The 25908-nt window shown below is 51.0% G+C and overlaps 1 protein-coding gene across 3 annotated transcripts in view; it reads right to left on the bottom strand.

Annotated features, from left to right (window-relative positions):
* Positions 1-25908, bottom strand: part of MANEA (mannosidase endo-alpha) — a 315645-nt gene that overhangs the window by 148213 nt on the left and 141524 nt on the right. For all 3 annotated transcript variants that reach the window (XM_069606445.1, XM_069606446.1, XM_069606447.1), the window contains exon 2: positions 19781-20369. In XM_069606445.1, the coding sequence (XP_069462546.1) occupies positions 19781-20327 (547 nt within the window). In that variant the 5' untranslated portion in view covers positions 20328-20369. The remainder of the gene's footprint in view (positions 1-19780; positions 20370-25908) is intronic.

Genomic DNA, 25908 nt, shown 5'->3' on the forward strand with positions numbered 1-25908 from the left:
GAAGGTCGGGATGATCCTCCGGGTTGAGAACCTCTCCCACAGGAGAGTCTTCTGTCTCTTCTCCCACAGGAGTCGAGTTTGGGTTTTCCACTGGACCCAGCCCGTCCGGAGCATGGATCCCGATGGGTGCTGTCGGAACAGCAGGAAGAGAAGGTGTTCCCTCCACAGAGGTGGCCTTCTTGGTCTTCCTTCTTCTTGCCTTAGGCCTCGCCTTTGGCTCGGGTCCCTGACCCACAGCCAGACCCGGTATCACCTGTGACCTAGTGACTGCAGCAGCAGTCATGGGAAGACCATCCGAGATCAACCCTAACTCTACTAGATCATTTCCTAATAGAATGTTAGCAGGGACATTGTCCTGAACCAGGACAGGAAGCTTTGCTGTCTTGTCTCCAATCATGAGTGTGACTAAGGCTACAGGCGATAATTTGGGAGGCCCACCAGCTAACCTGGTGGTTCTCAGAGGAGCACCTACATAGTCCTCTGGCTTGAGCAGGGTCCTGTCCACCACTGTCATGCTTGCCCCAGTGTCTCTCAAACCAGTAGAAGGCTGGCCATTCAAGAGGACACTTCTCAAAAACCTACGGGTGTTCTGTAGGATAGTCGCCAGTACTTCTGCATACTGGTCCCAGGCCCCAAGGGACACTAAGGAAATCTCTACCGGAGCACCAAATGTGATCCCGGTAGAGGAGGGGAGGACAGTGGCCTCCACCTCAGACACGGGGTAAGGGTAGGTCAGGCTGACAGCCTGTACTCCAAGTGCCTTACCTTTACACTTGGAGTCACCCCTTTTGTGATCCAGAGCCCCACAGTCCCAACAAGCGCCAGGAGTGCGGGGTACGGTACTGGAACCACTGGGAGCCTGCTTTGCAGCAGGTGGACCACTACTCTTATTCCCACCCACAGATGACTTATCCCCACTAGATTTTTGGGTTTTAGGAGAGGAAGGTTTTGGTTTACCCGACTGTGAATGCTTCTGGGACTCCTCAGCCTTCTGAGAGGCCCCCTTTTCTTTGTCCTTGTCCTTCCCACTGGAGTCCTTAGGGGACACCCGGTGGGAGACCCACTTGTCAGCCAACCTAGCCAGCTTAAAGGGGTCCAAAATGTTCTGGTCAGCCACATACTGACGCAGCTCTGGTGAACAGGCTTCAGAAAAATGCTCAAAAAACAAGGAGGTGGGACAATTCAACAAAAGTCTTAACCTTGTACCCATCGATCCACCCCATCATGTTCATGTGCGCAGCACTCACCCAGTCAACCCAAGACACATTCTCTCTTTTCTTAAAATCCCTGAACCTTCTAAGGTATTGGGTAGGTGTCTTGCCAAACTTGGCAATCAAAGCAGACTTCATACACTCATACTGACCCCTTTCTTCCACACTCAGCTTCAGAATACAGTCATATCCAGTTTGAGGCACTCTGCTTAACAAACACTTAGCCCAATCTCTTTTATCAACATCATGAATCGCACAAGCCATTTCAAACGCTTCAATCCATTGGAGGATATCTGAACCCTCCACAAATACACCAACCAAATCTTTCATAAACTTGGTGGCTGGGGACCTGACACTCTCACTGGTTTTAGCTGAAGTCTCCACTCTAGCTTTTTCTAGCTGGATTCTCTGACATTCAGTGTCCTGGCTCTTGAGTTCAAGATCCCTATTCTTGAGCTCCACTTGTTGCGCCAACTCCTCTTTCTTAAGCTCAGCATCTATTTCCAACTTGCGGTATTCAAAGGCCAATTTCATCCTTAATAACTCAAGCTCCAAGGAATTGCTGGGGTTTGGAACAGAGGCAGCAGGAATGGCGGCATTCCCAGAAACCGATTCAGTAGAAACCCCAGGGGCAGAGTCCTCATTGGTTGCATTCCCCCCCTCATCAAGAGTTTCACTATCCGTCTGGTAGTCCACCAGGGCAGCTATCAGCTCAGCCCTAGACTTATCCACAAAGTCTAACTCCCTGGCTTCACAAGCACTCTGGAGAGCCTCCAAGCTCATCCGAGTCAATTTGCCATTTGCAATAGACTCCATTGTTTGTAATGCAGTTATCTTGTACACAACTAAACCTTAATTTAATAAACTTCAGATATTTTGTAAGTGGCACGGTTATACACTGATTCTTAAAACCATAAGCATCCCACCGCTGCCACCAGCTGTAAAGACTGGTATGGGGTATCTGTACTTCTGCTCTCTATATGGTAGAAGAGAGGCACAGAAGACCCCAGCCAAGATTCTCTATTACGGTAGCAATGGACGAGCAATCAAGGCCTAGCTTCTCAGGAGGTGATGCAGGCTGGTTCTTAAGTACAGTGTAGTCCCCAAGCCCCCACAAAGGAATGTCCACACACTGTATCGGTTAGAACACAGTCTTTATATAATCAATATTCAAGGTTATGTACACTTATCATAATAACTCACTTTGTACTTAGGAAAATCAACAATGGCAAATATATACAGTTCTAAAGTGGTACCACCCTTTGTATTAGATCTCATGAAAAGTGCATCAACAATACTGTAATCATGTCACACAGATACGTAAAGTGAAACCAGCAATAGAGAGAAGAGAGAAAATAAGGTGGTTGAACAATAGGCAGAATACTGGCCCCTACCACTAGACACAGTTCTGTGTGGAGATCCCCCCCACCTGGGCAACCTGTAAAATAAAGATATTGCACAAGTCCAGTCCATATATTGTTCTGCAAGTCTTGTTCCCTCCTATAATGTTTTTACCCCCCCCAATGTACCTGGTGGAGTCGAGTCCTTCGAAGAGGCGTCGACAGATCCTTCTTGAGCGACCCCCTTTCAAGCGGGAGTCACGGATCGTCGAGAGGCGTCGAGAAACTCGGGGTTCGGTGACGGGGAATCGACGGCCCTTCTTGAATGCCTTCCCTTTCAAGCGGGAGACACGGGGCGTCGAACGTCCATCGACAAACAGGGTAGAACGGCGTCGATGAGGCGGCAGCTTTGCCTGAGCGGTGCTCGTCGGAGCGTCGGCGTCCTGCAAGGCAGAGGCGTGCGGGGCACCTCGGTGACAATAGTTCTGGACCGCAAAGATTGTGGAGACGGAGGCCCAGCAAGGGCGTCGAGTCGTTCGAGTCTTTGTGGTCTTCGGGTGGCGGGAAACCCACCGGCAGGTTTCTCTTCGGCGCGTTGGTCGTCCTCGACTTTTTCCGGCAGGATAAAGCGGTCGACGGTGCGGACGAGGGAGTCCTTCGATTCAAATGTTCTTAGGCAAGGAGCGGACGGCTCCGGTCGTCGGCGGCACGGCGTCAAGTGGTTCCCACGGCTGGGCAACACAACTTCGACGGGCCTCCAGCGGTTACACAAACCTGCGAACCCTGGTCGACGGCAATGGACTTCGACGGCGTCGATGTCTGGGTGCTTCACTTCGATCTCCTCGGCGGTCCCGTCTCGGGTCGGCAGCCTTTCGAGGGTCTGTCTTCCAGGGCGCTTCGGCGAAGATGGAGCGGTGCTCGATGGTCCCTCGGAGCACGGGAAGAGGGCGCCTTACCAGGTCCTCTCTCGGGTCAGTCCTCGACGAATTCGGCAACCTTCAGATCTGTCGAAGCAAATGCAACAGCAAGTCTTCTTCTTCCAGCTGGACGTCGAGGATCAGCAATTCCAGTTACTCTTGAGTGGAGACTCAGCTTCTGAACGCTTCTGAACGTTCCTGAACGTTCCTGAACGTTCCTGAACGTTCCTGAACGTTCCTGAACCATTACCAGTGGTGAGAGGTCCCCAGATATACTATTCTGTCTCATCCACACTGCTGGCATACACTCAGCAGCCAATCATACAGAGGGGCATTCATGCAGTCAGTCAGCCAATCAGGCACACAGTGCATTCAGGCCACACTCCTCCCCTTCAGACACTCGCAACAAGGAATGTGGATTGGGACAAGTACCCAGCCATTCAACACTACACACTGCATTCAGGCCAGTTTCGGGCAGGGCTGTCTCAGTCTTTGTCTCTCATGCCAGAAACCAGACAACCACAACAAGGAGTGAATATTGGTCACACACTCCATTCACCCAGGTCCCACCCACAGGAGGTAAACACAACATACAGTTACTGGGAAGGCTCCAGTCAGTCTAGCTGGGCCTTCACAACAACACCATATATGGAACTTCCACCCAACAGCCAGTCAGGGGGAAGGGACAGAGTCAGGGCTTCCCAGGACTTTGGGAAAACAAGGTAACCGGCAATAGAAAGCAAGAGGCCACAGGGGCCATCTTGTTTCCGATCAGGAATCAACTGACTCCAATGGCAGGGCCTGGGTATCCCAAAATGGAGGACACCCAGAGCACCTGTCAAATTCAGCATGGAGCTGCCACCAGCCCATACCCTGCTCTGTGGGCCACCCACAGGTGCCCAAAAACATACACTAGGGGCACAGGGTTGTACCCCTACCCAGGGGTGCCATAAGGGTATCCCATGGGTCTGTTCACAAAACCAAAAGAGAGCTGCACTGCCAGGAGTCCCACATGGACTCCGGGGCAGAAAACATGACAGAACATACGATAAAAAGCAGTAAGGGACAAGGATTCAGAGGCCCTGTCCCTCTGATGCATTTCCAGCATCACACCCTTGAAGTGTCATCTTGCCACAACATTGTTGCTTATTTTCCTCTGTTTATTCCGGCAGATTGTTTGCATACCACCACTTTTACTAGGCATTTCTCAGTCCTATTGTCACATGTCTGACATGGCTATGGTACAGTGGACTGGCTTTGTTTCCTGGATATGATTTGTTTAGACATGTCCCTGTGCTATAGGACCATTTTGGACTGGCAGCTCCAGGTTAAACGTTTGAACCATTTCAATGAAAAAATCAATTTCATGAGCAAACTAGACTGAATGAACAATTGGTGCCCTCCTCTCCCTCTTCACTTTATGGCTAGGGTACATGCCATCTGTGTGATGGCATGTGTATTTGACCTGCCAATCGCAGGCCAATGTGTGATGCCACTGCTCGGCAGCATGCAGCAAATGTGTTCATCTTCCATCTTGGTGTCATCAATGTGTGCCATCTGCCTCCCCTTCACACGCAGTGACGGTGCATGCATGGGAGGGTTTTAGTCATGTGGGACATGTGTCAATCAAGTACTGTTTCTGTAGCTTCTCAGCCCTAATTGTGTGCCATAGTGCCAATGCCTGTTTCCATTTGTTTTCTTTTATGTCTTTGCAGGGGATGACGCACTTGATACTGCTGGGGTTGTGGAGATGGTGCAGACCCAGGCGGGGTCTCAGCCCCGACCGACCACCAGTGAGGGACGTGGTGTGGTGGTGGGTGAGAACCCACAACTGCTGCAGGTCGTGCTCTCAAAGGGTGTCTCTGGCTGCACCTCCCCCGAGCTGTATTCAGGTGTCGATTCGGATGATGAGACCTATGTGCCGTCGCAGATGAGTGTTCCTGGGAGGGATTCTGTTCTATCCGACCCACCTGCACCAGGGTTAGAACCCTCAATGGGGTTGTTAGTGTTGGCAGGTACGCCTTTGGTGGTTACCAATGCAGGGTCACACTCCGCAACATCTGATCCTGTTCCTGGGCCAGCAGATCAGAGGGGGAATGCAGTCCTGCAGCCTCAGGCAGTGCCGGCACAGTAAGGCGCAGTTCGCCTTGCCCCAGACAAGTGTGGTGCCCGCCGACATGGTGACCGTACGCCACCTGGCAATACCGCATGGGAGCAATCCATATACGGCATGGCAACCCAACAGGCAGCATCATCAGAGATGATGGCTCAGGCCATGGATAGGGTGGCCACTTCCATTGTCCCCCCCGAAAGGCTGATGGAGCGACTACAGCAGGCAACAGACTCCATCTTCCAGTCACACAGGGAGGACATGTTGGCGTCCGACAGGGACAGGCGGGCGGCACTGGTGACTCTGCGGGAAGCCATTTCCATAGAGTCCCAGGGCCACAGGGAAGCCCTGAGGGTGGAACTCCTTCACCTCAGGACGACTCTTGTTGAGCTTGAGGCTTCAACAAACAGAAGGACAGAACAGCAGCTGGAGCGTCTCACACGTACGCTCTCAGCTGAGATGCAGGCAACTAGGGCGGAGGTCCGGGCATCCCGTGAGTTGTTGCATGGGGACCTACGCACAATTATCCTCCAGAACGAGACCTTCCACACCCGCATGCTTGCTGCCATGGAGGACCAGACTAGGGCTTTGCGTGGCACCACCTCCTGATGCAGCTGCAGAGGGTGAGGAGAGCGACAGCAGTGATTCTCTCACAATAGGGTAGCCGTGCAGGCCATGAGCCCATGGAGGTGTTTTTTTCCGCAAGATCCACACAGGTGGGTTTTGGTGTGCACCCTGTCCTCGGACCTCCTGGGTGGCCTCACGCAACCCCCCCCCCCCTCCGGGACCATTAATGGCCATTTCTTTTTTTGGACAGTGTGTTGCCTTGTGTGGCTCCCGTGGGCATACGCTGTATTGTGGCTGGGCACATGCAGGCTTGTCATGAATTTGGTTCAGATGCTTGGGTTTGTGTGACACACACCCCTCCTGCTTCCCGTTTCCATGGGCTTGCAAAGGGTGTGCACAAGTGACATTGACGTACATGGTGACGTTGGACTCCCATTTGATGTGTGGGCAGTCTGTAGTCAATACTGTCTATACATTCATAGTGCATATTGTTGTTGTATTGTACACTGCATGGTGTATTGATATGTGCCTCTGCATCCATCTCATCCTCCTAATTTGCAGTTCCATTTCTCATGTCTTCACAAGGCGGTCTACCTTGGAACTGGAGTCCATGTTGTAAGCAGTGAACCTACACTCTTGCGTGGCGCTAACACTGTATACTTGGAAGTGTTTGAAGTGCTGGCATTATCAGGTAGTGAGGCTACCAATTTTTTAAGTCTGTAATGTCATGTTAAAGGTAGGTTGGAGGTTGTGTAGGTGATTGGTATTCTTGGTAAGTATTTGGTAATGTGTGTTGTAGGTCCTGCATTACTGTGAGCATTTCATGTGTGGCCAGTTTCCATTAGGGACACTATAGTTGGTGACACTTGGGGCATGTTGTGGGGATTAATTTGTTTGCTGTCACATTGCATGACATGCCATGGTGTGTTGTGTGGGCGTGCCGGGGAGGGGTTGGGTGACATGGCACTGTTCTCATGTAGTATTTTGCAAGTGGGTATTAATTTCTGCAGTATGGAAGTGTGTCTTTTGATGACACTGCATTGGTGGTGTTTGTGTAGGTAGGGATGCACACAATCTGACACTTCCACATGAACAATCTCAGGCTGCTATGGTTCTGACATTTGACTGTCCCTTTGTTCGTCATAATTGTCAGGTCGAGTCACCATTGCTTTTCAGATGGTATGTGCCAGGGCTGTGTGCACTCCACAGGGGTGTGATTTCTATGTGAAGTAATTAGCCACCAGCTGCGTACGGGCTGCCTCACCCCCTGCCCTTTCTCCTCCCATGCGCAGCACACGTGCATGTGGTTGGGGATGTGGGGGCACCACCATGTCCACAGCCAGGCTCCGGCGTGTTGCAACATTGTGCAGGACACATGCTGCCACTATGATCCTGCACACTACTGGGGGCGCATATAACAGCTGCCCGCCAGAACGGTCAAGGGAGCGAAAGCGTGACTTGAGCACTCCGAATGTGCGCTCCACTATGCCCCGGCTGCAATATGGGCTGTGTTGTATCTTACCTCGGGAGGTGTGATGGGGTTCCGAATTGGCGTCATCATGTGCGTGCTCAGAGGGTAGGCACTGTCCCCTGGTGAGGAGGTGATGGGTATCATTAGTGGGGTAGTGACATAACTCTGCATCTGACATGCATGCATGTGCAGTGGCATTCATACTCACCAAGCAGCCATGTATCGCCATGCAGCCCAGCTTCTAGGTTCCGGCTTAGGGTAGACATTCGGTAAATGAAGCTGTCGTGGGTGGACCCTGGATAGTTGGCATATACTGAGGTGATGATTCCCTTGGCATTACATACTACCTGCACGTTGATGGAATGCCAGTGCTTGCGGTTCCTATAGATGTGCTCAGATGCCCTGGGGGGACGTAGTGCCACATGGGTGCAGTCAATGGCACCTAGCATTTTGGGGAATTGTGCCACACCGTAGAAATCCAGGGCGGCAGCCTGCCTATCTGCAGATGTCCTGGGCAGGTATATGTGCCTGCGGACTGATGGGCGTGCAGTGATGATGTTCAAGACCTGGTGTAGGCAGCGTGACTGCGTGGCCTGTGACACACCACCCACTATGGCACTTGTCTGCTGAAATGATCCAGTGGCCAAGAAGTGCAGTACATTAAGGACCTTCTCCAGGGGGCTGAGTGCTTGGGAGCACAGGGTGGGTGATGTGAGGTCATCCTCCCACTCACTGACCAGGTCCAGTATTATGTCTGGTGGAAACCTGTACCTCCCATACACCTGGTCATCAGACATCCCAAAAAGGCTGGTTCTGGGAGTGAAAATTAGGGCCCTCACTATCCTCCTCCTCCTTTGGTAACCCACGGCCACTGCTGCTAGGAACGGTATATTCATCCTGGCGTCTGAGCTTGTTTGTTGCTTGCGCACACTTTTATGCTGCGCGGGTCGACGTACGCCTGCTTCATGCTGGCGTACGTGTTTCAGGATTGGACCATTTATTTTTTGGCGCGTTGTAGGCGACCGTGTGCATCTTCCCGCCCACCCCAGGAATATACGTAACACGCTCTCCCAGGTCCAGTCGCGAGTAAGTATTCCCGCACACCCCTGGAATACACGTACCCCACTCTCACAGGCCCAGTCGCGTGTGAAACTTCACACGCACCCCGAAATACACGTACGCAGGGCAATCGCGTGTGGAACTTCCCGCGAACCCCGTAATACACGTAGCCTGCTGGTGTTGCGTGTGGAAGTTCACGCGGACCCATAATACACGTACCCTGATGGTATCGCATGTGAGACTACCTGCGCACCCCAGGAATGCACGTACCCAGGCAAATCGCACGGCTGGGGGTGGGGGTGCAGGGAGACATGAGTGGGGGCCTGGTGCAGGGTGCCCCTGGATGGGGGGTGGGGGTGCTGGGAGACATGAGTGGGGGCCTGGTGGAGGGTGCCCTGCACTGCTGGGGGGTGGGGGTGATGGGAGACATGAGTGGGGGCCTGGTGGAGGGTGCCCCTGGGGGGTGGGGGTGGTGGGAGACATGAGTGGGGGCCTGGTGGAGTGTGCACCTGGATGCTGGTGGGTGGGGATGATGGGAGACATAAGTTGGACATGAGTGGGGGCCTGGTGGAGGGTGCCCTGCACTGCTGGGGGGTGGAGGTGCTGGGAGACATGAGTGGGGGCCTGGTGGAGTGTGCCCCCGACTGGTGGGGGTGGGGGTGCAGGGAGACATGAGTGGGGGCCTGGTGGATGGTGCCCCACAGTGCTGGGGGGTGGGGCTGCTGGGAGACATGAGTGGGGGCCTGGTGGAGGGTGCCCTGCACTGCTGGGGGGTGGGGGTGATGGGAGACATGAGTGGGGGCCTGGTGGAGGGTGCCCTGCACTGCTCGGGGTGATGGGAGACATGAGTGGGGGCCTGGTGGAGGGTGCCCCTGGATGCTGGGGGGTGGGGGTGATGGGAGACATGAGTGGGGGCCTGGTGGAGGGTGCCCTGCACTGCTGTGGGGTGGGGGTGATGGGAGACATGAGTGGGGGCCTGGTGGAGGGTGCCCTGCACTGCTGGGGGTGATGGGAGACATGAGTGGGAGCCTGGTGGAGGGTGCCCCTGGATGCTGGGGGGTGGGGGTGCTGGGAGACATGAGTGGGGGCCTGGTGGAGGGTGCCCTGCACTGCTGGGGAGGTGGGGGTGATGGGAGACATGAGTGGAGGCCTGGTGGAGGGTGCCCTGCACTGCTGTGGGATGGGGGTGCTGGGAGACATGAGTGGGGGCCTGGTGGAGGGTGCCCTGCACTGTTGGGGGGTGGGGGTGATGGGAGACATGAGTGGGGGCCTGGTGGAGGGTGCCCCTGGATGCTGGGGGGTGGGGGTGGTGGGAGACATGAGTGGGGGCCTGGTGGAGGGTGCCCCTGGATGCTGGTGGGTGGGGGTGATGGGAGACATGAGTTGGACATGAGTGGGGGCCTGGTGGAGGGTGCCCCTGGATGCTGGGGGGTGGGGGTGGTGGGAGACATGAGTGGGGGCCTGGTGGAGGGTGCCCCTGGATGCTGGTGGGTGGGGGTGATGGGAGACATGAGTTGGACATGAGTGGGGGCCTGGTGGAGTGTGCCCCTGACTGGTGGGGGGTGGGGGTGCAGGGAGACATGAGTGGGGGCCTGGTGGAGGGTGCCCCACTGTGCTGGGGGGTGGGGGTGCTGGGAGACATGAGTTGGACATGAGTGGGGGCCTGGTGGAGGGTGCCCCACTGTGCTGGGGGGTGGGGGTGCAGGGAGACATGAGTGGGGGCCTGGTGGAGGGTGCCCCTGGATGCTGGGGGTGTTGGGAGACATGAGAGGGGGCCTGGTGGAGGGTGCCCCTGACTGGTGGGGGTGCAGGGAGACATGAGTGGGGGCCTGGTGGAGGGTGCCCTGCACTGCTGGGGGGTGGAGGTGCTGGGAGACATGAGTGGGGGCCTGGTGGAGGGTGCCCTGCACTGCTGGGGAGGTGGGGGTGATGGGAGACATGAGTGGGGGCCTGGTGGAGGGTGCCCTGCACTGCTGTGGGGTGGGGGTGATGGGAGACATGAGTGGAGGCCTGGTGGAGGGTGCCCTGCACTGCTGTGGGGTGGGGGTGCTGGGAGACATGAGTGGGGGCCTGGTGGAGGGTGCCCTGCACTGCTGGGGAGGTGGGGGTGATGGGAGACATGAGTGGGGGCCTGGTGGAGGGTGCCCCTGGATGCTGGGGGGTGGGGGTGGTGGGAGACATGAGTGGGGGCCTGGTGGAGGGTGCCCCTGGATGTTGGTGGGTGGGGGTGATGGGAGACATGAGTTGGACATGAGTGGGGGCCTGGTGGAGGGTGCCCTGCACTGCTGGGGGGTGGGGGTGGTGGGAGACATGAGTGGGGGCCTGGTGGAGGGTGCCCCTGACTGGTGGGGGGTGGGGGTGCAGGGAGACATGAGTGGGGGCCTGGTGGAGGGTGCCCTGCACTGCTGGGGAGTGGGGGTGATGAGACATGAGTGGGGGCCTGGTGGAGGGTTCCCCTGGATGCTGGGGGGGGAGGGTGCTGGGAGACATGAGTGGGGGCCTGGTGGAGTGTGCCCCTGACTGGTGGGGGGTGGGGGTGCAGGGAGACATGAGTGGGGGCCTGGTGGAGGGTGCCCCACTGTGCTGGGGGTGCTGGGAGACATGAGTTGGACATGAGTGGGGGCCTGGTGGAGGGTGCCCCACTGTGCTGGGGGGTGGGGGTGCGGGGAGACATGAGTGGGGGCCTGGTGGAGGGTGCCCCTGGATGCTGGGGGTGCTGGGAGACATGAGTTGGACATGAGTGGGGGCCTGGTGGAGGGTGCCCCTGACTGGTGGGGGGTGGGGGTGCAGGGAGACATGAGTGGGGGCCTGGTGGAGGGTGCCCTGCACTGCTGGGGTGTGGGGGTGATGGGAGACATGAGTTGGACATGAGTGGGGGCCTGGTGGAGGGTGCCCTGCACTGCTGGGGGGTGGGGGTGATGGGAGACATGAGTGGGGGCCTGGTGGAGGGTGCACTGCACTGCTGGGGGGTGGGGGCGCAGGGGGACATGAATGGGGGCCTGGTGGAGGGTGCCCCTGACGTGTGGGGGGTGGGGGTGCAGGGAGACATGAGTGGGGGCCTGGTGGAGGGTGCCCCTGGATGCTGGTGGGTGGGGGTGATGGGAGACATGAGTTGGACATGAGTGGGGGCCTGGTGGAGGGTGCCCTGCACTGCTGGGGGGTGGGGGTAATGGGAGACATGAGTGGGGGCCTGGTGGAGGGTGCCCTGCACTGCTGGGGGTGATGGGAGAAATGAGTGGGGGCCTGGTGGAGGGTGCCCCTGGATGCTGGGGGTGGTGGGAGACATGAGTGGGGGCCTGGTGGAGGGTGCCCCTGGATGCTGGGGGGTGGGGGTGCAGGGAGACATGAGTGGGGGCCTGGTGGAGGGTGCCCTGCATTGGTGGGGGTGATGGGAGAAATGAGTGGGGGCCTGGTGGAGGGTGCCCCTGACTGGTGGGCGGTGGGGGTGCAGGGAGACATGAGTGGGGGCCTGGTGGAGGGTGCCCCTGACTGGTAGAGGGTGGGGGTGCTGGGAGACATGAGTGGGGGCCTGGTGGAGGGTGCCCCTGACTGGTGGGGGTGCAGGGAGACATGAGTGGGGGCCTGGTGGAGGGTGCCCCACAGTGCTGGGGGGTGGGGTGCTGGGAGACATGTGTTGGACATGAGTGGGGACCTGGTGGAGGGTGCCCTGCACTGCACTGCTGGGGGGTGGGGGTGATGGGAGACATGAGTGGGGGCCTGGTGGAGGGTGCCTTTGGATGCTGGGGGGTGGGGGTGCCGGGGGACATGAGTGGGGGCCTGGTGGAGGGTGCCCCACAGTGCTGGGGGGTGGGGGTGCTGGGAGACATGTGTTGGACATGAGTGGGGGCCTGGTGGAGGGTGCCCTGCACTGCTGGGGTGTGGGGGTGATGGGAGACATGAGTGGGGGCCTGGTGGAGGGTGGGGGTGCTGGGAGACATGAGTGGGGGCCTGGTGGAGGGTGCCCCTGGATGCTGGGGGGTGGGGGTGCTGGGAGACATGAGTGGGGGCCTGGTGGAGGGTGCCCCTGACTGGTGGTGGGTGGGGGTGCAGGGAGACATGAGTGGGGGCCTGGTGGAGGGTGCCCATGGATGCTGGGGGGTGGGGGTGCAGGGGGACATGAGTGGGGGCCTGGTGGAGGGTGCCCTGCACTGCTGGGGGGTGGGGGTGATGGGAGACATGAGTTGGACATGAGTGCGGGCCTGGTGGAGGGTGCCCTGCACTGCTGGGGTGTGGGGGTGCAGGGAGACATGAGTGGGGGCCTGGTGGAGGGTGCCCCACAGTGCTGGGGGGTGGGGGTGCTGGGAGACATGTGTTGGTGATCAGTAGTGCAAGGTGACATGTGGGTTGGCTGGGGGCGTACTGGAAATTCCACTCATTTTTTGTTACATTTCTTTTTATTGCACCTTTCAAACAGTACAGTATTTCACTACACATTACATCAACAACTTTTCAGCTCCCCCTGACCCTGGTCCCTCCAAGGCAAGAACGTCAATAATGTGATCCAGCCGACCAACGGTATGAGACCATCTCACACATATTGCGTACATTATGGTAGATATGCATCACCTGACACAACACAAGCCCCTTAGCACCCCAGGACATCAATAAGACACTTCTTCAGTTGTCCGCACCACTCCTTCGAACTTTATTGGCGTAGGAACTGTGCCCATTCCATTGCTCTGGATCACAGTGGCCCATGCAGCAGAGCAGTAATGTGTTCTATTTCGAATAAATCCCCATCTTTATTTGCCCATTCTCTCTCATTCCGCGGGGACTCACTTTTCCATTTCATCGTCATACATATTCTACCTAACAAATAATGACCCATATGCGGCCGGGAAAACTAACAATCCTCTCGTTTCTCCAACCCAATGAAAACTAGTGTTGGGAAGGAAATTATCCTACCCCACCCCGCTAGGCACGCCTGAATTAGGTGAACTCTACAACGTAGACTAGGGGGGAATATGCATCATCTCCACTCCTTTTATCCAACCCAAGACCTCCTTCCAAAAGCACTAGGCTACACTGCAGGAGCCCCACATATACCAATAATCAGATTTTTCACTGCAGCTCCTCCAACAATAGGGGCTCACCACAGGGAACATTTTAGATAGCTTTACCGGGTCATACTGTCATCTATGCAAGAGATTGATTCCATGCAACTTCTATTGACATTCCATAGATGTCTTCTAAGCTCTCACACACAGTTTTTCCCATAACCTGTCCCCCGTCTTCAGTCCCAGATCCCCTTCCCATTTACTTCGGAGTCCCCCTGAGCCCTTAGACCTGGTTTGGACCAGTGGCATAAGTACGAAATCATAGCTCCTGCAATATCAATATACATTACAAAAGAGTCCGTTCTCTGCAGTCATTGCCTCTTTTAGATTTAGGTAAAAGAATGTGGGCATCTTTCCACTTTTAAGGTGCTCTACTAATTGCTGTATAGTGGCACATTTATTTCCACCCACAACTGTCCAGCCCTTTCTAGCCCAGCCTCAAACCACCTCTGAAAACTCAGCGATTCTGCAAAGTCATTTCTAATAAGCGGGCCGATTTGCGACTAAGCGGTAAAGGTCATGTTGTGATTCCTATACCATTCCCAATATGGGGGTGGCTTCTCACCCTCTTCAGAAAAGACTTTGGTGGCACAGAGAGCCAATTCCCCCAGAGTGGCCGGTCTCAACCAGTGATTTTCCAAAAATGCCCACCACTTATCACTATCATTCTTATTATAGGCCACCACAGCCCTCATTTGAGAGGCCCTGTAATACCCTTCCAGGTTTAGTAAGCCTACACCCCCTAATTTTTTAGGCGGATCAATGACTCGTAGGAGATTTGTTGCTTCTTGCCCCGACATAGAAATCGCACAAACCTAGCCTTGGTTTCTTTCAGGAACGACTCCGGTCCCTGACTGGGATCATCTGAAACATGCATCCCCCTCCCTTGCCTCATCGTGCCTTGAAAAACTTGTGTATAGTCGCATTATAAATGCCATATCCTATCATATAGGATGCTCAGCATCATGGTCATTTTGCACGCATTCAGTCTACCCACCCAGGACAAAGTATCCCGTCCATTATCAACCCCCCCCCCCAGCATCCCAGTAACCCCAATGCCAAGATATCCAAGACTGTTCCTCTGAATCACTAAATGCCGTGCCTCCAAATATTTTGTGTCCTCCTCAGCCTATTAAAAATGGATGTTTTTATATTCACTTTAAAACAAGAGTGACCGATATCTGTCAATATCAGTGAATGCCTCCAGAAATGGACCCCAAAGGGTCTCTCCTGTGTAACTTCATATCGTCCGCGAACATCCTTTCACCCAGCTCTATACCCCTGATCATTCTGCTGCATATCTTCTGCAAGCAGTTCCAGGGGCAATACAAAGAGCAGAGAAGAAATGGAATACCCCCTGCCTTGTGCCCCTCTGTAGGCCAAATTGCACTGACTTCCTCCCGTTCACCACCACCACCACCACCACCCTCACCCTCAGGTCAGAGTACAGGGCCATTATGCCATTGAGCATCCTCTTTCCAAATCCATATTTTGCCGGAACCGGACGTATGAATTGCAAATTCACCCGATCATTGGCCTCGGCGTCAAGAGTACCAGGTCCCCATTCTTCCCGAGCCAATTCCATCAAATTGAGAGTTTTCATTAGTGTCCACACCCTGCCTCCCGGAATGAAGCCCCCCTGTTCAACGCAGACTAGTTTTGGTACCAAACTCTCAAAGCTGGATGCTATCACCCTGCCGAAAATCTTGGCATCCACATTTAGAAGGGATATGGGTCTTTATGACACTCCCAAGGGTCTTTCCCTTTATTACGTATCACACACATTAGCGCTGGAATGAACGAGGCACTACTCCAATCGAGGTTGTGGCAACTGCCTTATCCTCCTCCCTGATCTCATCCACCCACCTGGACATCCTTTGTCCCCTGAGCCATGCTGCTAGCATGGAGTCAGGCTGGTCACCCTTCTTATCCAGGAATAAAATAAGCAGTGTTGCATAGCAATTTGCTATGCAATTATGTAGGTTTGCTAATTAAATTGACACTTGTACAGCAAAGCTGGCTATTTAAGTTAACATGTTCATTAAAAGCACACTCCCCCTGCATTCCTCTCTTGCCCTGAGGGCTCTCTCCACCCTCTTTTCTATGTTCCCTGCAAACTCAAGGGGGCTAATGGAGAGAGGGAAGCAGTAATCATCTCCACTCTAACATCCAAAGGCCTGTGTGGAGTCCTAGGCAAGGTTTAGGTTATACCTTTTCTAATAATTGCAAACTAGACGTAATCAGGATAATACTTTTATTAAGCTAACCATATCCTACCTGGCAAAGACCAGTATGCGTTAACTTTATTTATTTGAAAAAAGAATCATGCAATTCTTCCTAAAAATCTAAAGTTGTTACATAATGCATAATTATAGTATTAATACCGTAAAAACACTGCATTGTCTCTATGCTTTACAGTTACATTTAGGTTAGTGTATCTAAACCTCAGTGTCATTTTGTTGGGGTAGATTCATCATATTAACAAGTGGACACGTGATAATGAACATGACTTCTGGTGACATTTAAAAAAATATATGTATTACAACATTGCTAATCAATGGGTTGGTTTTGCCAATCAAGACCATTTTAATTAGCAAACTCTGCTAATAAATTTCTGAAAACTAATGTATGGCTTGCTCATATATTTTTTGATTGAGGAATCTCAATTTCTTCAGTCTCTGTTAACTGCAGGAATTTAAATTCCTGTATCTTCTGTTTCAACAAGGGAATAGCCTAATGCGTATTCACCTTTCCACCAAACACCAGTTTCTCCAGCACCCCTATGTCCTTTCTGAGACCATGCTCTACCAAAGCCCTTTCCCTTCTCGCCCCCTCCTTTAGGAGTAAGCCCTCTCCAAATAAGCTTCACCGCCTCGTAGACCATGCAGACACCCATTTCCCTCGTACAAGCTTCTCAACTCCATGACCCAAAACCCACCTCCTTGCCTTCCCCTCCCCCATACACACCCTCCCTGAAAATAGAATAAAACAAGCCAATAACATGCAAAACTTGAGACGCCCATTTGTGAATGGGCCACGAGGATCAGTCCTCATTGCCTTGCAAAACACCCATCGCCTATTAGAAAGCGATACCCACAGAACGTAAGCATGCAGTGCTGACCAGCACATTAAAGCTAAAACAACCCCCTTCATAGACTTCACCCTCCAACATCCAACAGCTCTTGTAACAACCCCTCTGATGATGGATCGTGCTTCCCCGACTTCTTGGGGGACGGTGCCCCCAGTCTGAGGATGAATCCCCAGCGGATTCTTTCAGCCCCAGTATATGTACGATGTTTCTTCGTTCACAATTCGCACCATAGCTCGTTTCCAGCATGTCCCCCTGAAGATGGTGGTTTTCTAGGCCTTCAAACTTAGTCCAAGACATCCACTATGCCTTGCATATCCGCCATTGAAGTCTGAATGTCACTCCCGAGTGACTATTTCCTGGAAGATGCCAGGTATGTCCTCTTTGCTATCAAGCTGGTTCTGGCCAGTGTTGCTCATTCTGGCCATGTTGGAAGCTCTCACTCCAGCCACCATTGGGATACAATTCTGATATATATGCAGCGACTGAATACCTTGACGAGCTCTCTCGGCTCCAGCTCCGCACAACAACCCACTGAAGAAGCCTTGCCCGCACCTCTGGCATTAAACGCACACTGTCTCACTCGAGTTGTCCTTTGGTGAATGGGGGCCACCTGACACACAACCCCTCCGTTCTTTGTTTCGCTGCGTGGCCCACGGTCAAATCAGACCATCAGAAATCGAGCAGCCCCCTCCCCAGCTAAACAAGTCCTGCGGGTCCGCCCCAGTGTACCTTGCTCAGCCTTCAGAGGAGGATCCAACATGCTCCGTTTACCATTGCACTAGGAATCTTCAGTCCTTTGACAACGTCTTCCTGCCCGGCTGCTGTACTCCGCTGACATCGCTGTTTAACCAGACTGCTCTCCGTGTACATTTTGTATAAATGCTGTACATTTATTCTGAGTGTGTGCAATGTAGATCAGGGTTAGAAATTGCTGGGAGCTATTTAGCTCCTGTTTCTACCCTAGAACCTTGTTAGCTTAAAACCCAGTTACCAGGAGCTACTTTTGGATCCCAGACAAAAAAGGGACATTAACCTTAAATATTTTAGAATTTAACAAAATAATAAGGACACATTTAAATATTACGGCTCATATATACAATGGGCAAAACTTTACAGTGTCAATCTGATGTGGAAGTTAGATTTGTAGTGTGCAGTGTTCCCGCTCCTGGTTCTCCAGCAATAGCTCCTGCCTGCTGGGTGATGCCCGACACGCAGGAGCTGGTTTTGGCTCCTGCTCATTTTTATCTCTATTTCAAAACCCTGGTATATACTCCACATGTTAAATTTGTATAAAAGCTGTACATTTATTCTGAGTTTTTGTAATGTACGTTCTGTACATGAGCATGTACATTTTGTATAGAAGCAGTATATTAATTCTGAGCTTGCGTAAAGTGCTTTCTCTACATGTCCATAACCTATTGGCTTTGCCTTACTGCCACTTGTTGGAGTGTGTGTTTTACAGTGTGTTACAATGTGTGTACATTGATTTATCTGAAAGCTGACATCAAAGTTTGCCCTGACTTTCATGTACGTTTTCAGGAGACGCAATGGCATAATTTATGCACTGTGAAACTTGCACGTTCTGAGCTCAGTGCTGACAAGATGGCTGCGCCCACCAGGGTCCCCTGCCCAGAGGTGCTAAAGTTCCCGGAGACAGCAGATACTTCCATCGGGAACGCCCCACCTGGGCTTCAGGAACCTCCCTACCCGTGGGCCACTGTGCTCCGCTGCCAGGAGCCAACGACCCAGTCCTCTGTGACAAATAGGAGCGCATGTTGTACAAGCACATGTCATAAGAGCATGCTTTGTAAAAGTGTTATTTGTCAGGAATAAACAAAGTGTTTCTTATAAATATGTAGGCTTCAATATGAAATTCGGCTTTATCTTGATCATGAATTGTATACCTCCTATATGTATGAAAGCACACATTAAAGTAAAATGTAACATTGATGTGTGTTGTCAGTATGTACAAGAGGTATATATAACTTTCACAGTTTATACTTGGATTAATGTGCACCAACTGTACAAAGAGGTTAGCACTTAGTTTTATGCAAGTTTTCAGGAGATTACAATTGCTTAATGTAAGAACTGGTAAACACATACCTGTTCATGCAAATTAATTACATCTGAAACTGACATCAAAGTCAGCCTTGATTTTGATGTGCTTTCAGAGGCAATTGCGTAATGTATGAACTGTGAAACTCAAAACCGCGAACTCCAAATTGGCCAAGTCGATTTTTCAAATTTTTTTCAGTGCACCAATTCCTGATGAAATCTAGGCACTCGCAAACAAATTGCATACATTTGCTCTATTTAGGTGTGTAAACACATTTGTAAATTGGGACTGCTGCATTGTGAATTCGACAGTGTGTGAACATTGCCCACCAGAACAACCCTGATTGGCAGCAATAACACAAGAGCATGCCGATGAATGTTACTTACTGAAGTGTTTTGTATGCTGGAATTGTCTCCCTCTTCCATATTGAGAAGGAAACCTAGGTGGTTTATGTACTTTGTACAATTTCCCCCAGATTTGGAGGTTGCACTGTCTTGGAACTTGTACTCTTTAGGTTTACTGTCTAATTGGGAATTGCGTATATTTGTTTACTTATCTTTTATCCTCTTCTGCCAAAGCCAGTGACCTGTGGCAAAAACAAAATAATGACAACCCTAATGGAATGTATTACCTTTGGGTTCTACCACACCTTTAGTCCCTTCTTTGTTATATTGTATGCTGGACCAAACATTTTATGTACATTAGAAAATTGAAACAGGCAGCTGATGCGGAGTGCTCTAGCAAATATTACTAAAAAGAGTTAAGGTAGTTACTGGTAACATGAAAGTTAAAAAGCAATATTTATCTTTCTTCTTCTCCTAGCCCTACTTCCAAACCCAATGTCATTAACAAAGAAATCCCAAATTAAAACAATGAAAAAAGGTTAAAAAAAATGTATTACCGATGGTCGCTGTGCGTATCTGCCTCATGTGAGCATCAATGACGGAAGGGTCTCTAGAGCTGTATGCTCCCAATTCAGGATAAAAGCTGGAACCAATATCATCTGGGGGATTATGTTTTCCCTTTGGGTAATTATTTGCAGTTTTTGCATCCCAGTGTTGCAACAAGGGGTGGTTCCAGTGAATATATTTGCCATCAAACTGTGGATTGCCAAACCAAGTGTAGTAGAAAACGTGGAAGTTGTAATTAGGTGCAGGTAATCCATCCAACTCTTCTTGCACTGTCACTATGCCCTTGGAGCCAGTGTTCAAAATACTCTCTGGAACCCTCAAGTGGGTTGCAGTCTCATCTCTTGCCTCATTCTTGATATCTCGTGCATTTTCTTGTGCCGTGGTACGTTGGTGGAATTCTGGAAGAAGACCAAGTCCAAAGGGATTGCCAAAAGCAGCACTGTCAGGTCTTAAAGTCTTTAGGCCCATCATTATTGAACATACAAAGAAAATAAGACAAAGTAAAGTAATGCATGTTCTTCTGCGGAACCTTGTCATGATGGCATATTTCTTTGCATTAATCCAACTTCAAGGTGGGTCCTATCAAAAAAAATATATATATTGTTAAGATCCAATAAACGGACAAAAACACAACATGCACTTGTAATAGTAGGGGAGAATACATCTCTTATTGGACAAACAGATAACTAAGGAAATTCAAACCTGGCAAAAGAGTGACCAGGTAGAAAACTTTAAAACACCACACCGTCACCATAATGTTTCTATGTGTCTCTTGCCGTCATGTTTCAATCGATCTACAAAGCGAGAAGAAGAAGCCAGCCTTCCTAAAACATTGTACACTCCTCCATTAAACCACCAGATACGATGTTGAGGTGGAAGTATTTTACAGCATTCTCTTCGAAGTCAAAGGATTTTTCAAGTACTTAAAAAGTAGTTCACAGTCTTGATTGGGTCCAGGGAAGTAAATGTATATAAACATTTTTATTTTAACATACTTTGTTTGTGACCAGTAACTACTATAAATAGAAAGATTTGTTAAAAAAGGCCGACATCTAGTGGAAGCTGCAGAGTATTGCAGTTTGTTTTTCGAAACTCAAAAATGGGCGTCGACCTAGGGCGTGCCAGTAATACTATCCCTAGTGTGATGTCCACTATACCCATGATCCCTCACGCGTGTAGGACCCTCAGATTGTATTTTTTCTGACATGAGGTAGCAGGAGGAGTAGCGTACAGAGTATCCAAGCAGATAGATAGATAAGACTACAAGCATCCATGCGCCTTCTCTCAGAGGGGAGGAATGGCGGGTGCATGTGAATCTAAGCAGATACAAGCATCAGAAATACGATTACGGTGAGTAATGTATCCCTTCTGATGCTTGTGGAATCTGCTTAGATCGCATGCTGTGCATAGATTAGCGAGCAGTGTTAGAAGAAGGAGGTGGGATGCGAAAAGGGTCATGAGCGAACAAATGTCTTAGAACCGCTTGTCCCACTTGAGTATCTGTCTTGGAATGAGTGTCAATGCAGTAGTGCTGAGTAAAAGTGTGAATAGAGCTCCATGTAGCTGCTTTGCAAATGGTGTCAAGGGGTACATTTTCAATGAAAGCCAGAGTGGCCCCAGTACCTCTTGTAGAGTGGGCCCTTGGCGTAAAAGGCAGTGTCTTTTCTGAAAGGGAGTAACACAGCTGGATACATTTTACTATCCATTTAAAGATGGCACCTTTAGAGACGCAATCTCCTTCTCTGCCTGTAGCTACAGAGAAACAGTTGATCTGTCTTTCTTAGCGGTCTGGTCTTGTCTACGTAGTAGAGGACCGCTCTTCTCACATCTAGTGTGTGTAGTTTAAGTCAGGTGTTTGAGACTAGCTTTATGCATGTGTTCAAAGGGGGTGGGGGGCATGAGTTTAGCAAGCACCACATTATGGTCCAATCATGCTGGTGGGTTCCGAATTGGAGGGTGGAGTCTTCCACCCCTTCCATAAAGGCCTTAACCACTGGTACTTTCCACCACGACACCTTGTTATGGGAGGTGGTGTAGGCTGACAGCGCCACCAGGTGTACCTTGAGTGAATTAAATACCAACCCTGCGTCCAGAAGGTGGAGCATGGAGGTGGCAATATTGGAAGGAGTGCAATCAACCGGGTTGATTTGTTTGTTCTGGCACAAAATAACAAATCTCTTCCATTTATCAAAGTAACAGTGTCTAGTGTTTGGTTTCCTTGATTCTTTTAGGATATCCATGCATCTCTGTGGTAGATTGAGATGGCCAAACTATGACTTCAGGAGCCATGCTGCCAAGTTCATCGAGCTGGGTTGAGGATGCACTGTTTGTCCTTTGTGTTGGGATAGTAGTTTGTGCCAGCACGGGCGTCTGATGGGTTCGCACACTGCCAGTTTGCGCAGGTGCGGGCACCACGGTTGTCTCGCCCACATATGAGCAACTAGGATGAGCGTCATCGATTCCCTGTGCATCTTGTTGACCACTTTCCTCAACAGAGGGGTTGGTGGAAAAGCGTAGGCAAACATCCGCGACCAGTTAATCCATAGAGCGTTCCCCATGGAGCCTGGCTGGGGGAACCTGGATGCGAATCCTGGGCATTGTCTGTTTTCGCTTGTGGCGAACAGGTCTATAGTGGGGAGCCCCACTGTGAGAAGAGGTCTTCTACGACTTCGTCGTGTAGACACCATTCGTGTTCTTCCGGGAGGGGGTCCCTGCTCAAAGCGTCTGCTAATGAATTGAGATCCCCTGGAACATGTTGAGATGACAGGTAAATGTTCCGTCTGAGTGCCCATATCCACATTTTCTAGGCAAGTTTGGACGGATTTGGTGAACGAGTGCCCCCGTTTGTTTAAGTAAAACATTGCGGTCATGCTGTCCGTTAAGATCTGCACTGACAGATTCGATAGGTGGGGTTCGAACGCTCAAAGCACTCTGAAGACTGCCAGAAGCTCTAGCAGATTGATGTGATTCTTGGCTACTGTGTGAGACCAGAGGCCCTGCGCTGTGTGGATAAGGAGGTGTGCTCCCCATCCTGAGAGGGACGCGTCTGTAGTGACTATAGCCTGTATTTCTGGATCGTAAAAGGTTTTCCCCTTTGAAAGATTCTCCCTTGTCCACCAGCGAAGACTCTGTACTAGTGTTGGCGAAACGACCACTAGATCGTCACACTGACCGCTTGCCTGAGACCACTGTTTCGCCAACCATTCCTGCATGGGTCGCATGCACAGGCGCTCGTGGGGAACCAGGTAAATACATGACGCCATCATGCCTAGCAAACATCGCTTTGCGAACCCTTATCTGACGACCGGACTGATATTGAGGAATTTGCAGTAACAGATTCCAAATTCTTTCCTCTGATGGAAAGGCCAACCCCTCTTAAGTGTTTAGGACAGCTCCTAAGAACTGTTTGGAGGTGCTGGCACCAGGCTTGATTTTTTCTCGTTGATTGAGAAGCCCAATTCGAAGAGGAGGTCGATCGTTCTTTGGATGTCCAGTCGTCCAGGTAAGGGTACACTGGGATTGCCTCCCTGCGTAGGTGCGCCGCCACCACCACCACCACCAGTATCTTGGTGAATACCCTTGGAGCCGAGGCTATACCGAAGGGCAGCACCTTGAACTGGTAGTGCTGACTGTCCACCTTGAAGCGCAAGAATCCTCTGAGCGCTGGGAACATGGAAATATGAAAATAGGCATCTTTCATGTCCAGTGTTGCCATGTAATCTCCCTTCTTTAGTAGGGGGATTACTTCTTGGAGGGTAGTCATGAGAAATTTTTGAGGCTTGACATACTTTTTTACTGGGCTTAAGTCTAATACTAGGCGCATTGTTAGATCTTTTTTTGGCACAAGGAAGTAAGTTGAATAAATACCCTTGTTTACCTGGTTGCCCGGGACAAGTTCTATCGCGTCCTTTGCAAGAAGAATGACGATCTCCTCGAGGAGTATTCTTTGGTGCTCCAAGGAGTGTATTTTCTGTCTTGGAGGATGGTCGCGGGGGCGCTCCAACAGTTCGATGAAGTATCCCGCGGACACTGTGGACAGCACCCATCTGTCCAATGTGATCCCCTCCCATGCGTGGGTGAAGCTGGAAATGCGCCCCCCTACTGGGCATGCATGGGAAGGGGCCCCCGAGCGGAGCGTCGCTGTTTGTTGGGAGGCGTACCGCCTCTGCCTGGGTTGCCTCTACCACGGCCCCTTTTTTGACCTCTGGTGAAATTCTGGGTACTCTGTTGGTTGTTTCCCCACAATGTAACTTGTCCTTGGGAGTAGTTGGACCCTCTTTTGGAATTTTGACCACGGGAGCAACAAATTATTATTCCCTCGTTGGTTCATGGGTTTATTGGTTAGCTGACCAAGGGACCTAAGGGTCTCATATTCATCTTTTGCTGTTTTGAGTGCCTCTTCCACTGCTTTCCCAAACAAGACATTTTGGGAAATACTTCAACACAAGGAACTTTTTGCCCACGTCCTTTTGAAAATAGTTAATGCCTCCTTTAAAGAGGGATTGGTCCCTAAGAAGCTCAAGAAGGCCACCATCACTCCGTTGGTCAAAAAAGCTGGACTGGACCCAAAGGACCTAGCCAATCTCCGTCCTATTACGAACTCCAACTTTGTTCTCAAAATCCTGGATAAAATAGCCACACAACAATTGCAAAATTATGTGGAAAAACACTCGACACTACATCAACAACAGTCCGGATTTAGAGCATCTCATAGTACGGAGACGGCCATGCTGGACCTCCAGAATCACATGTTGAGTCTGGTGGACAAGGGTAAAGTAGGGATTTTAATGCTGTTAGACTTAAGCGCTGCCTTCGATTTGATCGATCATCAGTCATTAATCAAAGCATTGAGCGACAATGTTGGCTGCTCTGATCTGGCAATTAAGTGGCTGGTATCATTTTTATCTGATCGCCATGCCAGAGTAAATTGGGAAGTAGTTTCTCCGACCCCTGTTCTATCATGTTTGGTGTACCACAGGGTGCTAGTTTGTCGCCCATGCTCATCTATATGCATACTCTGTGTAGTATTCTGGTGGAAACCAGAGTCTTTTTCACAAACTACACAGATGATACGCAGCTTATTTCTGAGCTAGAGGGCAGTCGCAGTGGAGACAGTAATAAGATCAACAAAGTCTATAGGGTGATCGATGAATGGATGCAATCCAACTGGATGTGTCTTAATGACACTAAAACCGAACTGATGTTGTTCGGCTCCAGTCACCAGCTAGCCAAACTTGGGGCAGACTTCAAGTCCTTTCAGATTAAGGAAGCTAGAATCCTAGTGTCCTCTCAGGTTAAAACCCTCGGTATGATGGTGAACTCTGCTATTGACTCTGAAGCGTAGACCAACTATTTGCAAAAAAATACAGCATACTACCTACGGCTCATGAAGGCCATTAGACCATATCTGAATGAAGGTAATATGGCTACTATTGCTAGAGCCATCGTGCTGTCAAGGCTAGATTATGGAAATGCCCTTTTGATTGGGGCATCTGTTAAGGACTTGGCGAGATGCCAAGTCATTCAGAATGATGCAGTTAGGTTGGTCAAAAGAGAAGAGACCATGTTACCAAGGACAGAATATCCCTCCACTGGCTTATAGTGGAGGAGAGAATAAAGTTTAAATCTCTAGCATTGGTGCATAGATGTCTTTACAGTAAAGCCCTAAGCTACTTAAAGAATAGCTTGGTTCTACATGCACCACATAGACAGCTTCGGTCCGAAGGTAAGAGCCTTTTGACTATTCCCAAGTACAAACTCAAGTCTGGGTTGGGAAGATCCTTTGTGGTGTTGGCAGCTCAGCTGTGGAACAACTTGCCAGACTCTTTGAGAATGGAAAGTAGCCATTCTGTGTTCAGAAAATAGGTTAAGACTCACCTATTCAGATAACAAAGGAGTTCTTAGTCATCTAATGTAGTTCCTAATGCAGATTCTTGAGGCGTATCTAGATAGTAAGTGTTTGTCTTTTCCAAGCGTCCTGATGCCCGCGGGCTACCGGAGCTATACAAGGTAAAATACGGAACAAGTTACTTACCTGTAACTGTTGTTCTCCAGCATGGGTCTGGCATGGATTCACATGCTCATGAATATTCACCAGTCGTCAGGCTGGGAATCCTCG

This window comes from Ambystoma mexicanum, chromosome 4p (assembly GCF_040938575.1).
Source record: "Ambystoma mexicanum isolate Mex_15411 chromosome 4p, UKY_AmexF1_1, whole genome shotgun sequence".
NCBI classification, from domain to species: domain Eukaryota; kingdom Metazoa; phylum Chordata; class Amphibia; order Caudata; family Ambystomatidae; genus Ambystoma; species Ambystoma mexicanum.